Genomic DNA, 15,262 nt, shown 5'->3' with positions numbered 1-15,262 from the left:
AAGAGATGTTATCTTATCCTTGCAACTAATTTATAAGCTAAAAGATTTATACAGAGACATGCTGTCCCTTAAATATTCTGTTCTGTTGCAAAGTCTTGCTTCCTCCTAGACACTGTGGCTTTCTCTGCCTCAGTAGAGTAAACATACCAGTGTGTGTTCTCTAGCACTAAGGCCTCCTGTGTTCACAGCATTTCATTCCCTTGCCTTCCAAAGAGCTATTGCTTGCATGGGAGTTGCCTGTTGGAAATGACCTTTAGTCCACGCTAAAGATGTATTTGTGTAAGTTGGTCAAAACCAAAATGCTTCTGGGGGGAAACCTGGCAATTTAAATCGCTGGGTTTCAATGCCAATGAATGTTCTCTCAGGCAATTTAATACACAAGAAAAGGCATAATCTGTTAGTCACTGCAGTCATACTCATTTAACATAACTCTATGCACCATCCTCAGTGTGACAAAAATAATAATCACATCACAGTGGGCTGAAGCAGTAAAACTCAAGGTAGTATGCACAATTTTCCATTAAAAAGTAATACCTAATGCTAGAAGTACAAAAAATCAGTCTGATATTTCCAAAAACTTTTCAAACCTTCGGAGTAGTTGTGGGAGGAATAGTCAGCACGTGTTTTTCAGGCTCAGAAATGCTCTGCCTCTGTGCATAATAAAGACAGGTGTCCTGGAGTCAGAGAGCAAGAGCTTCATTCTCCTTCACTGTGCATGATAGGTCACAGTTGCTTCCTGGGCAAAGCTGCTGTGAGGTAACACCAACTAGCAGAAACAGGCTGGTTTTTGGTGTAAAGTCTGGCATGGCAGAAGCAGTTTTTAACCACCCACATTAGCGTTCTGTGGCAAACATTGTGGGGCTTCCTTCTGGTCCGAGTTAGTGTTGAAAAAGTAGATGCAGGAATCCTGGTGCTGTACTCTGTTTCCACACTTTAAAAAATTACGTTTAGAACCTGGAAGAAATTAAAAGAGAATGACAAAATATGGACAGGGCCAGGTGCACCCTTTATAATTAGAAATTTGTGGAGGTCAGCCTACTGAATTTAGCAAAACAGGATGATTTTTCCCTAAGGGCTGTAGTTATCTCTCTGGTATTACAGATGCTCTTTAATCTCACAGAAGATCCAAAAAGGTAGTTTATAAAAATTGTAGCTAGAAATATTATGTAGTATGTTTGCAGACAGGTAGTTGGCCACTGAGATAATTTCACAGGGTAGAGGTGCAGTTAGCATTACTTGTAGTGAATTTACCATAGTGAAATCTTCTAAAACAAATAAGTCAAAACGAAATTATTTGCCTCAACAGTGTTTGCTTGAGTGCAGGAAAAGTAATAGACTCTCTGTACTGAAGAATGATTTTGGGAAACCAGAAGATCTATTTCATTTAGGGGCTCCACAAGAGTTTGGGGATAGCTATGCTTTCTCCCAGGATGAAAAAAAAAGCAGTGCAAATGTTCAGTCAGTGTTTATGTAAAAAATGTAGATAACTGGTCATTATTTATTACTGCCTCACCCTTTTGTGTTTGTTTCTGAACTCCAGTAATCAGGCAGACTTAAAAGAATGTATTAATTGCACAGATCTTATTTTTATGATTTATAGAGACACCAAACAATTCCAAACAGTGGAATTCTGAAGCCCCACAATTTCCCTTTGTCACCATTCAGCTTGCCCATGACTCCAGCCAAACCATGTTTTACAGAACAAGTAAAATGGCAACAGAAAGAAGCAAAATTAAACTACCAAGTAGTAACTGGAGGTACATTACACTGATAAAGTCCATGTCCATGCCTCATGTCTCAGCTCCATAACAGAATGACACATCATTTGTTTCTGCATAACTTTCTTCTTATGCTTAGTGCCCATGCCACTAGACCATGGCTTCCCATCACCCTAAAAGTATAACTGTTATTATTACAGTGGTTTTTATGTTTCTAAGAGCACATTAGGTGTTTTTGGTCCCTGGCCTTTTGAGGCCTTTTCTTTCAAGTCAAATAACTCTGAGAAAATATTTAGTGTGCTGGACCTCTTAAGATGTTGATAGAATACAACATAACAAAAAATGACATATTATTATATAATAGAAATATTAAGTCCAGGAAAATAGTGCAAAAGAAGATGAGTAAACATCTCTTTTGCCACTGCTCTGTCTCACCTGACATGTATATGGGAAAATCCAAAGAAATCCAACAAGTTTAGTGCTAAATTGAGCTACTTTTTCCCCCCAGGGTTATCCAAATGCCTGAGGCGTGTCACAACTATTCCCTTTGCAGTCTGGCTCTCCTACAGGCTGCTTATCTCCTTGTGTGAAACACATTCTGTCGTGCTTCATGTCTTGTAGCTTACCATTACATCACCAGCGAGAGATAAATCAATCTGAAAGACATGTTCAAAGATTTTTGGTCGTGATGGCTTTGATGATATAAGGCTCACCCAAGGAGCTTGTTTCCTGTTGTTATTCTGTCCTTTGCAAAACTGTGTATGGTAACATCTCCTTTAAATAGTCTCAGAGGTGCCCATCACTGAATGAATGGAAAGAGTGGATCATGGGAGAGCCAATGGTGACTTAGGAAAAAGAGAAGAAAAACTTTAACTGAGTTCTTAAGCCAATGAGAACTAAGCCTCTTCTTTCTTTTGCAGACTGCTAGCACTCTTGTTGTAGCTGAAGCCAAATCGTCAGGAATCTACAGCTGTGTGGCATCCAACAAAGTGGGAAAATCTGAAAGAAATGTCAGTTTTATTGTAACAGGTAAGATCTACTCCTCTACAGAGTCAAACGTGTTTCCTGATCCTGGACTTATAACTGTTGGGTCGTTGTGACTTTTTAATATACCACTGTTTCAGAATTGCTGTAAGGTGTGAGTTCATACCATGCTTTTGGGTGATGCTGGTAGGTTCCATAGCTGCTGGTCTGGATTTCTAGGGACGCCAAATTGGTGAATGACTCATTCCTCCCTCAAGCACCAAGCATCAAGCATGACAGAAATTACAAATACAGCAATGAGTAATTCCCCAGTTTGGTTCATCTCTGCAGTTATTTCATGCATGAAATTTTAGTGTATTTTCACCGGCCAGTAAGCCAGTTTCACATGTGACATTGAGGTGTCTACAGCCTCATTCTGTTGCCCACCAGGATGTCTCACAAGGCAGAGCCTAGAGCAGTGCCAGGGTCTGCAGGCAGCACGGTGCCAGAGATGTCTGGGGTGCCTCTCACAGATCTCAGGGACAATGGCAACTTAGGGGTGGAAAAGTGTCAGGATACAGACTACAGGGTTTTGTTTCCTTTTCTGAGAAAGACAGCCTGGAATGCCACTTGTGCCATGGCACTGAGAATTCCTCTGGTGTTATCTTCACGTATGAGTATGCTTTCTGTTATTTTTGCATTATGAGATGTGTTTGGAGTTTTCACAAACAAATGACTTAATGTTTTACTTCAGGAATTTCTGAAAAAAGCCCACAGTGTGGCTTTGGGAATAACTACTGCATTATTCAGCAACACAAAGTCTGCACATGCAATTACAAAGGATTTGCTTTCTGTCAAAAGTTTAGTTTTGTTTATAAAGCAGTAGTTTTATAAACTTAGGCTGTTGGCAATTTTCAGGGTAGATCATTAAAGAAACGTAATTCATTCAAAAAGATGAGAAAAAGCAAAATGTCTAAAATATTTAGATGCTTTAATCCCCAAATCATAATCTCTGGGGTTTTTATGTTGTCATTCTCTTGCTTATAATTCTGATGAGTGATTTTAGTGAAACTCATTCTATTTCTATTCTGAGAGATATCAAAAGAGAATAGACACACTCTCACTAGATTTGATTAAAAAAAAAAAAAGAAAAGAAAGACTACTTCAAAAAATGTTCTCCCTCCCAAACTCTGTGTTTTTAAAATGACAAGCTGAATCATAGAATACCAAGTTGAAAGGGGCCTCAGGATCATCTGGTCCAACCTGTCTTGGGAAAAGCACTGCATCCTGTCCAGATGGATCTTAAATTGTGGAATTGGATGGATTGTGGAATCTTAGGTTGTGGAATCCAACACTTCCCTGGGGAGATTATTCCAATGACTGATTGTCCACATAGTGAAAAATTTCTTCTTGTATCCAATCAGAATCTCCCCAGGAGTAACTTGTACCCATTACCACTCCTATTTTCCATTGGCTCCTGAAATAGGAGTCTCCATCTTCTTTGTAGCCACCCTTTAAATACTGGAACATGTTGATAAAGTCTCCCCTAAGCCTTTCCTCAAGGCTGAACAAACCCAGTTCTCTCAGCCTCTCCTCAAGTGGCAGACTTTTCACTCCTTTGATCATCTTTGTGGCACTTCTCTGGACCCTTTCCAGACTTTCCACATCTGTTTTGTATAGAGGGGACCCAAATTGAATCCTGTATTTTGGACATGGCCTGAAAAGTTCTGAGTAGAGTGTAATGACTTCTTTATCTTTGCTAGGGATGCCCTTGCTATTACAACCCAGCAGCCTGTTGACTTTTTTTTTTTTTTTATCACAGCAAGGCCCTTTTCATTCATGCTGAGCTTGTTGTCCACCACAGGTCCCTTTCCACAGAGCTGATCCCCAGCTGAGCAGATCTGTTGACCCAGATGAACTGGTTTTGTGCTTCCAGGAGAGTGCCCTTTCCTCTAACTGGTAAAAGAAGCTTGGGCACAAATACCTTTCTCTGGCACCTCCAGGATTTTGTAGTCTTCCTTGAATCTGCCCAGATTCCATCTGGCTTCTATCCAGCTTGCGGTATCACTCCTGCCCACACAGAAGAGTAGCAATGAGCAGTAGTCAGTGCACTTGACAAGTTGTGGCACTGTCTCACCAACATTTCAGGCCTCAGCTACCAGAAGGCAGCATGACTCCATCATGCCAGCAGATGGGCACCCCTACAAGCACTTGTTATTTCTTTTTTAGTTATCCACTGTTGTGCTTCTTGTACAGTTTCACCTGGCAGGCTTTGTTTGTGGGTGTCTACAGCTGTTAAAGCTCCATGTCATAATACACTTTCACATTTAGAAAGTGCCACTTATCTATAAATACAGAAAATTGGTAAGAAGCATGAGAAGTATAAACAGATAAGTGACACACAGGCAGGTTGTTTGTTAAAGTACAGAAACAAGAAAAATGTCTCCGTGTTCTATTAATGGATGTGACAAGAACATTTGCCACCTTGAAGATGACTCTTGTCCCACTCTCAGTTTTGCTTTCATCCCTATCCTCACATTGTGTGTGTTTGGACAGAAAGATGAACACCACATATTTCTCCATAAATTAACATGCCAATGATAGTTTCATCTTTGTGTGGGTACTTCACATGAAACTTTGAGAAGTCACTGAGAATCATTCACTGAGAATGCTGCTCTTTCAATGTGCAAGGGGCTGAATTTGGCCTTCTTTAACTCTTATTCCTCAGTTTTCACAATATAACATGGAAGATTCTGAAACCAAATGAAGCTGTACTTGGATGGACCCCATTCACCATATCCAAATATCCCTTTCAACGTTTTGATGGTGGTTTCAAGTATTTTAGCACAGTGACATGAAGGATGTAGTTTTCTTATTTAGACCTAGCATTCTCAGATCTTAAATACGGATGGAAGGAAATCCTTCTCCTTGATACTAAAGCTTGTACGAGAACATGCAGAATGTTATGACTTCCCTTTGAAGAATCTTATATTGGCTGGCGTTCAGAAAGAGGAGTGTCAGCTTTATTATGTCTTGGAATTTCTTAACATCTTGACTGGTGGCAAACATTCCTTATAGTGTAGTGGAGCTGAAATGCATTTGTCCTATGAGCTCCTGGAGCTGAGCACTTCAGTTGTGTGACATGGAAAGTCCTGATCGTCCTCTGACACTCACTTGCATTGACTGAAAGCAGTGCAAACAATACTATTGTTTGGTCCCTACAAAAATCCAGTTGCACTCACCGTAATTCTCCTCCATCAGGCTGAGACCAAACTGCTGTGGCTGTGTTTCACATCAAGAAACAAACATGTCCAGAATGTGCTGAAAAATGCACTGAGGGAGTAAAAATCTGAGCCTTACATGCTGATGGATGTGAATAGGACACTGCAAAGTATTTCCTTCTGATGAGTCCAAAACCAATACTTCAGGGTTTGTGTGACAGCTTAGGGCTAGTTTTTCTTATGTTGTTGAGTCTTGTGGCGCCATTTGAAGTCAGCCTGAGCCACACAAAAGTGTCTAAAAGTAAGAGAAGCATCTAAGCAGGAGGAGATGATTCCTTGTAGGAAAAGGAGCTGCTGCCCTCTTTAAAAGGGACACACCAGAAATTATTCTGAAGAGCAGATGGAGACAAAGATTGTTCTGAACAGGGAGATCCCTTTCCTTGAAGGCAATCTCCCTCAGCCCTTGTCCTGGGAATGAGAAAATGCATGTGCTGCAGTGCTGTGAAGGGTCCCTTTTTTTTGTGGACAGAAACCATTAGGAAGGTGGTGGAAGGCAGAAGGTGTCCCAGCAGCACTAGTTTGGAGTTGACAAGTTCCACTTCTTCAGGGAAAGGTAAACATAAGGAAATTACTGCCAACAGAGAGAACCTAGGAAGGACAAGCACTTTCTTTAGTTACTGTAAATATCATTATTTCTGCGCTTAAAAGTGAAACATGCCTATCTTTTCCTAGAAAGTTTGAGAGTGGTGTACATGATTTTATACACTGTGCCTCAGGGTGTATGACACAAAGACCATGGGCTTTGGACTAGCCTTCCTAAGGCTTCTGTCAGATAAAGAGCATTTTGGTGTACTGTCACTGACTTAGCTCTAAAAGCAAATCATTGTTCAAGACCAAAAAGTAGCTGTGAAACTTACATAAAAGCAATGTAGAAAGGTGATTTCTGAAAGCTCTCCTGCTCACTGGTGTGGAAGCAGTCTCTGTAACAGCACCTTTATGCCAAATTTAATTGTATTAGCACCCTTTCCTCCAGCCTGCCCCTTTCCCTACATTTTGGGCTGTTTTTCTGGCACACAGCAGGCCCATGGGTGTGTTTGCAATTACAGAGGGTGAAACAGGAACAGCTCTGCCTTATCTCCCTGGTTTCCCAATGTCACTAAGCGCATTTTATTTTGAGATTCCCGATGGTGCTTGGCAAAGATAAACAAAATCTTCCATCAGGAAACCTGGGAGCTATTTCCACAGGAAGCTTCAAATCACTAAAGTAAATAAAACCCTTTTACATTATTCCCAGCCACGTTATTTAGCTAGCCTGAGCCTGTAACAATTGATGAGATAGGTGTCATATATTAGGAGGCTCGTAGCCTTTAAACAAATGATTCTTTTGGAATCCTGTGCATTTTGCTGTTGTCCCTAGATTTACTTAGAAAATAGTCTTCACAGAAGGCCCACTGAGGAAGAGCTCCAGACCTGACAACATAAAAGTAGTTGTAACTGTGTTATACTGTTGGCATGCTATCCTTTTAAGCTAAAAATAGTTCACTTGCCTCAGTCCCCAGGGATCTTTAGTTTCATCTTAAGAGTTTTGGTTGGCTCTTCTTAGCTTTTACTGAGTACTGGTATCTTCAAAAGCAAAAATTGTCTCTATTTCTAACCAATACCCTGGCTTTCACAACACACATCAGAAGAATTTGAAATGTACTGTGAGTAAGATGCAGCACCTTCTTTCTTCCCAGTACTTATCCACATTCAAAATGTTGGCCATGTGATTGTTTTTAAGCATGTTTGAATTTAACGTTTTTTAACAAAATCAAGCATAGGATTCAGTTCATCTAACTTCAATCTTACAATTAGGTAGGGAAGCCTAAGCTGATCATGTAGGATCTCTTCATAATTAAGCATGAGGGACCAGAATGTCTGGCATTTAACCCATCTTAAAGGGATGGTTTGCACTGCCCTCTGGAGAAGCCTGTGTCACCCCATGGACTGTAAACTTCTGCCCACATACAGAATACAAAACATCTATATTCAAGTAAATGTCTGCATTTTGGCAGCTGAGGCTAAATATGATGGATTTCATGTAGGGAGGTGTTTTTCTTAATAGCACTTCCAGTTAAAATGTTCTTAATTGAGGTTAGAATCTAGCACCACACACCCTTACATATCAAACAGGATCCTGATGGTTGTCACTCATAGATGAGTTAATAAAATTTGAAATTTTTCTTATAGCTTTGCTTGCCAGAGAGAGGAAAGTGGTATCCCAATGGAACAATTGAACACCAAGCTTTAATACCCAGTCTACTATTTTAGTGTCTCTGCCTCCACTAGGTTGATCTTTGGCCTGCACACCTGAACCACAGCTGATGACAGGCACACACTGTGCTCCCACTGCAGGGGCACGATGAGTTCAAGCAGCAGAAATCAGGCCTCTCCCTGGGAGGCATCTACTGTCAGGAGACATTTCAATCCAGGGCTAGCAGGAGCTCATTTACCCTCTGTTTAACTCAAGGATAGATGTGGAAAAGAGGTTGTTATGGGGGACAACTGATGCCAGGCTTCCAATAGGCAGAGAGCATTGAGCAGGTTATGCTCATGGTTCCCCTGGAAGACAAGGCAGCTCAGTTTGCAATGTGGGGATTTAGGGAGTAGCTTACTGATGGATTGGTCAACCAATGAGAGAGGTTAATGAAAATATATGTGGGATATTATTCACTTGAGAGGTAATTTTTACATATTCCTGCTGAAGTGACATTAAACCCGAAGCAGCACTGGTAAGAATGAACTGAATGGAAATCAGCTGTTCATGATCTAAGAAACAAAAAAAGAAGGTATAACTCTCCCTTATGAAAGAAGAAGCCATTCTTAGGATTTCAAGTCAAGTTTACGGCCAAGTGCCATAGCAATTAGTAGTGAAAGAACAATTGAAAATGGCCACAGTCGATGTCACTTGACCGAGAAGAAGGAAATGACTTTATCAGAATATTGGCTACAAATAAACCAAGAGAGGTTGCATTCTAGGAGTAAAACTTGGAAGAGCTTTCTCTCAGGAACTTCTACTTTCACTGAGGTCAGTGATGTGAGCACCTGGCTGGAGGGATGAGCCCCAGGTGGGGGCAGCTGGGAGGCAGCTGACACCACCACAGCTCTGCACCACTGCCCAGGTGGAGGGAGTTGCAAGTGACATCACAAACAGGACCTTTGCAAGTAGGACTTTCTACATTGTTGGCTAAATTACTCCTGCCTGAACCATCTGCTATGAAGTGAAAACTTAACCCATGTCTACACTTAATAAATTGTTGGTGCAATGATACTTGGTTTCTCTCAGGTGAAAATATTTTTCACCTGTGATAATGCCAAGGCACCTGAATAAAATACCTTCATCCTCGTGCTGCCCACACACAGCTGGTCACCCCGGGCAGAGGGTACTGCTTCTGCTCACCTCTTGGGTGGCTGGTACGCTTTGAATGCAGGGAGAGTAAGCACCTCTGTTCCAAGGGAAATCTCAGGTGTATAGATCACAGATGTTGTAATTTCTCAGGACTTGAAGCATTTTTAAGAAATAGATTTATTTTATCTGAATGCTTGTGAATAACAAGAAAACAGTACAACCAAACATGATGAAATGCAATATTTTTATACTGCCCTCTTGAGATTCCTTTTCTCTTATGCAGTTCACAAGCTGGAGCTGTGATCAGAATACTTCTCCTTTTTCATAGTCCCACTGTGCTGTCTTTAAATAATTCTGCTTTTGGTACCTTGCCCCGGTCTGTCATAACTTGGCATAGCACTTATACAAACTCATTACTTCCTAGAGCAACTTCAGTTTACACCAACTGACATCTGAGGTCAAGCGTATCATAGTTCTGAGAAAAATTATGAGAATAGATTTAGCTGAGTGTATGAAAGGAAAGATTATACACCTGAGCAGGAAGACAACGACACTGATTAGTTCAAAGACCTTCTGATAAAGGGGGAAATATATGCTGTGTTAATTTTGGCTCGTTTCATATGAACTAAAAAGTGTTCTTGATTTTTGACAGATGTACCAAGTGGATTCCATATTAGTTTGGAAAAAATGCCCATTGAAGGAGAGAATTTGGTATTGTCCTGTTCAGCCAACAAATTCCTGTACAAAGACATTGCTTGGATTTTACCCAGGACAGTCAACAATCAAACGAGAGCAAAGAAGTCTCACAACAGGGAGTACTCCATCACCCTCACTCTGACCATCAAAAATGTTTCCCTGGCACACTCAGGCACCTATGCCTGCCGAGCAAGGAACATATACACGGGGAAAGAAGTGCTTCAACAGAAAGACGTTACGATCAGAGGTGAGCACTGCAACAAAAAGGCTGTTTACTCTCGGATCCTCAAATATAAAAGCACAAGGAATGATTGTACAACACAAAGCAATGTAAAACATTAAAGGACTCATTAAACAGTAAGAGATGTCTCATATCATCTTGATTTTTGTATCACTGTTGCTACCTTTCAAGGCCTGAGGTGGTGCTCATTTCCCCATGGGTTGGAAATAGGAGGAATAGCAAACAAAATCCTAACGCGTGAGCTTCCAGTTGAGTTCAGACGGGTGTTTTCTGCTTTGAAAAGGCACATGGAAGCTGGGGTTTGGAAGATCCCCTGTGCTACATTTTACATGCCGTTATTTTTTCTCTTGCTGTCTCCTACTGAGCAATAAGGAAAACTTTGGATCAATCTTTTCTTCCGCTTTGATATCAGCCTCATCAAAAGTGTCAAAGCTGAATAAACTGATTAACTTTAAAAACTGCTGTTTTCAGTCAACAATGGACATTTAATAAGCTAACTTGAATGTGCAGAATGAGCACAATTCAGTTTGAGATTGACTGGACTACATATTTTTTATTTTAATCTGATCTTGATGGACTTATAAATATTACCTGCTGAGCAAGTTCTAATACTTATTTATTTGAAATTATTTTCTACACTAAAGTACATTAATCTTAAAAAAAGTATCTTCTAAAAGAAGTATGCAGGGAAGAAATAAAAATGTTGATATAATGCACAGACCTATCATATCATTTATAATAATGATGATTTTACAACTGACAGCCATGAACCATGTTTCTCCAAATAAATCCAGGTAGACTTCCAGTTGCTGTGTTGGTCAATTTTTAAAGTCAGTTCTGCACTAATGTAAAAAAACTACTGATAAAAGTGTGAGTGTTGCTTCTGGCCTGAAGATTCAGGAGTTTGTACTGTTGTAATTATTTTATTAAATGAGGAATGTTACACTAACATGACTGACAAGGTTTTAGCCAGCATGGTTAGTTAATACATTTTAAAAATACAAATTCAAAATTGATGCCATTAAAAATATTCATTGCTTTTGGTATGCAAATGACAATTGGATTTATTATGGGGATTAAGAACCAGCAAAACTGCTGAAGGACAATTAAGGGCAACCTAAGAATTCCTTGTGAGCATTTCCCCTTTTCTTTTCCTTTGTCATGATTTTGCTATGAGATGTTTCTGTGTGCTATAAATTCTGTGTAAGGAAAAAGTTACTATTTTTAATAGATCTGATAACTTTATTTTTTTACAATTACATAGCTTTAATTATTTTGGTTACATTTATGATCGATCATTTATATAGCATTTACACAAGCCATAACAAAACAGACCACAATGACCAAAATAGCTGCAGCAAAGGAACAAAGTGGCTGTGCTTTTAAAATAGAGGGTGACAACATGACAGTTTCTTGCGCTTGGGAACTCACCAGACTATTTCCTCCTTTAGGTATCGAGACCGTGTCCCACGGCTAAACTTGCCTTTCACGTGGGAATTGCTTTTGTCAAGTGTGAAAGGGTAAACAATAGCATTTCCCCATAATGCCAGTTTCATGGAGCCTAAAATGCTTAGAAAACAATTGGTAACCTGGAAGTTGTCAGAGTAAAGAAAAGAATAATCATTTATATCTTGAAATGTCACCTATAGCCTGCTTGTATACAGTAACTCTTTTGTTCATTATTAGCATGATGGCTTCCAGAAACAATGGGTTCTTGCAAAGGGATCAGGCTCTCTTTTTTTCCTAAATCATGCCTAAAATGCAAGTGAAGTCTTGGCGACTGCTTAAAAATGGAGCAAGCTCACTCTTTAGCATTTGCAATTCTTCAGAAGAACTACAATACAGAATCCCCTTTTTTCCTAGGGTATTTTGTGGGAAGACATTTGATGGCGAGGTGGGCGGTGATGACAGGACATTACAAATTTTCCAAATGGCCTTGGGAGCCAAAGCACCATGATTTGTGCAGCCAGTTGCCAGGCAATATGAGCTTGGGTCAAAAAAAAAAAAAAGAGATGTGGCAATTAGACTGTTTTTCTGTGAAGCTGTTGTGCATTGCAATGGTGTATGTCCCTGCTGAGTGGAGGTGCCACCAGCTTGGGCTCGACCAGCACTCAGAGGCCACGCTGTGCAAGGATGTCCTGACATCCCAGTGTGGCTGTCCATGTTGGTGGGCACAGAAAAAGCTCACTGGAAACCTTGGAGGAAAGCAGTTCTTGGTGGCAGGATAAAAACTACTGATGTCCCTTTTGATGTCCTTGGATGACTGGAGAATCTCATGGGTTTGAGGAGTTTCTCTGCCTTCTGCTGTGTAAGATATTATTTAGGGAGAAAGGTGTGAATTATATTTCTTCTTCTTTTTTTTTTTTAAGTGTTTAAAATAAAGCTTGTATTTATATTTTTGTACTGATTAATAAAAAATAAGTGAACAGACAACATAATCCTAACAAAGAGCAAAAATGGATGGAATGCAAATGTAAACCTAAAAATTAACAAATTGTAATTTCTCCCCTTTGTTTGCTTTTAAAAATGCAAATTTTCCCTCCCTACCACCCCAGGTCAGAAAAGTACTCTGATGCCAGTGCCCTCTTCTCCCCTCTGTGATCCCCCTGTCACTCCCCTGGGCCGAATTCTGCCTACAATGAAGTTCCTTGGGGTTACTGAGAGCAGAGTTTGGCCAGCAAGGCAGCATTGGTGGGCAAGCACGAAGGCTGGGTCAGGTCTGGGGGGCTGCCCTGGGAGCTGAGCCCCACACTCTGCTGGGGGCCAGGCTTGCCCCTCGGCTTTGGAGTGAGCAGGGTAGGACATTGGAAACTGACCCCCTTGGCTCCATTGCAAAAATGAACGGGAGAAAACAGGTGGTTTGCAAAAGAGAATAATCCTCAGGTTGACCAAGTCCTTGAAAAATCAGCTGATTGTAGCAGAGAAATTATTGAAAGTATGTGAATGATGACTTAAGTTTTAAGCAAAAAAGTTTTTCTTAATATGAAATCCCATCTTTAGTGTATGGCTATAAACAAATTAAAATTAATCACAACTCACAGAACGTGTGATTTGCCTTTGTTGTGTCATCTTGTCCGCCTTCATTTTGGTTGTCTGGGCTGGGGTGTCTGTCAGGGACTGCTGAAAAATATTGAGCTCTTCTCAGCACGTGTATGTGGACATGCCTCAGGCTGTGCCTGTTCAGATTGTTGTGAAAAATGAGAACTAAATAAAAATTAAGATGAGGTATCAAGGAGAAGACGACAGTCTTCTTGGCTGCAAGGCAAATAGAGTTGACGATGTCATTGTGTAGGTATGTGATGAAGAATTTACAGTGCCTCTCATAAGCAATGCTGTTTGGGAAGAGAGAACAAATTGTCTACCAGGCTGTAAAGAACAAATTTCATTGCCTGTGAAAATTATTGGCTTGCAGCTCAGAAGTGCCCAAAAGTCATAGTCATTGCACAGTCATGACTATGTTGGAATTAATTTTAAGGGGCAAGGGCATTGCAAAAATATCCCACTTTAAAGGTGCTTTTAGTGCTGTGGGGATCATGCACACTGAAAAATCTGGTGGTACATAGGGGTTTAACATTTCTGGAGAGTTTTTATTTATGTCTGGTAACAGAATAATTATGAGGATGGCTAGAATAATAATGTGTGATGGCTAGTTTTTCTGTAAGGTAAAAGAATAATCTTCCAAACACAGATTATCAGAAATTCAGCTGATACTGAACTTGGTGTATTGGCACCTATTGCAGCTTGAAAGCAAATAGTTGATTTCTGCTTTTATTTTGTTTCATTTTGTATTTGGAATCTGTGTATTACCATGTTAGTAATTGCTGGCAGTGTCCTTGAAGGGAAAGATTGCAAATAATTGGGGAATTTGAGGGAATCTGCAGAGCATTTCTGTCTGTGATGCTGCTCAGGAGCTCCCTGAATTCTCCATGACTGCTTTAAATGGATGAAAATACCAAAAATAATTATGTGAGAGTTGCAAATGTGTATGAAAGATGTTGCCATATAATGTGCGTAAACATTGTAAATATCTTGACCTTTGTTAGGACAGCCTTCATCACTGTATGAAATGAGGGAAGGAGTGGCAAAGGGTTGAAATGATCATGAGATTGTTTTGTTTCTGTCAGAGAGGACTTTAACATGATGTTTGTAGTGTATTTTTGAAATGCTGTGGTGTGGTTTGGCCAGGCCTGGTTATGTTCAGCCAAATATGTGAAACACAGAAGTAGAATAACTTATGAAAACTTTGGTACAATGCTTATGTGCTCATGGTGGGTTTGGATCATGTGTGTTTACTGAATATGATTTGTAACTGTGCTCTTTAAAGTAAGTAAATTATCAAAGTCACATTCATGGCTATCACGGTGTATGGACCAGCAAAGTGCTATAAGCAGCACAGAGATACTCTGCTACAGGGCTGTTCTGATGATTCTTCAAATCTTTGGTGTCACAGTTTGTTTCCTTTGATGGTGAAAAACTGAGCTTTCATAGAAAGTCATTGCTTTCGATATAAACTAGCGTGGTTGGTCATGGAACTGAGAAAATCTTTTGAGCACTGTCATCATTGGGTTTTCACTGGTCCCCATAGCATGCCATTGCTGAGTAACGGGAGTTCCCTGCACACACCAAACCCTCCCGAGCTAAGCGGAACACTAAATAAAATCAGGGAAAAATGAGCTTGGTAGAAGAACTGTAGCAATCTCTAACACCAGTAAAATGAGTGTAGGGGAGATAATTAAATCTCCACCATTACAAGAATGTAAAACAAAGGTGTTGTTTTGTCTTATAGCTCAAGAGGCACCAGCCCTGCTGCGGCAGCTTTCGGATCAGACAGTGAACGCCAGTAACTCTGCCATGTTGGAGTGCCAGGCTCGTGGTATTCCTGAGCCCCAGATATCCTGGTTTAAAAACCATGAGGAAATACAGCAAGAACCAGGTGAGAGCTTTGTGTACTCACCTACCTCTTACAGCAGGCTTTTTATTTACCCTTCTGCCTTAGGTAGCCATTTGCAGAGCCACTGGCATCAGTACTTAGATG

General features: G+C 40.3%; 1 protein-coding gene across 1 annotated transcript in view; it reads left to right on the top strand.

Annotated features, from left to right (window-relative positions):
- The window catches only part of FLT1 (fms related receptor tyrosine kinase 1), a 107,672-nt gene that overhangs the window by 57,441 nt on the left and 34,969 nt on the right, over positions 1-15,262 (top strand). The window contains exons 12-14 of the mRNA XM_005482491.4: positions 2,639-2,747; positions 9,943-10,233; positions 15,014-15,160. Of these exons, the coding sequence (XP_005482548.2) occupies positions 2,639-2,747; positions 9,943-10,233; positions 15,014-15,160 (547 nt within the window). The remainder of the gene's footprint in view (positions 1-2,638; positions 2,748-9,942; positions 10,234-15,013; positions 15,161-15,262) is intronic.

The sequence above is a fragment of the Zonotrichia albicollis genome, chromosome 2 (assembly GCF_047830755.1).
Source record: "Zonotrichia albicollis isolate bZonAlb1 chromosome 2, bZonAlb1.hap1, whole genome shotgun sequence".
Taxonomy (NCBI): Eukaryota; Metazoa; Chordata; class Aves; order Passeriformes; family Passerellidae; genus Zonotrichia; species Zonotrichia albicollis.
The sequence above is the reverse complement of the archived record's forward strand: the minus strand, read 5'-3'. Positions and strand labels throughout refer to the sequence as shown.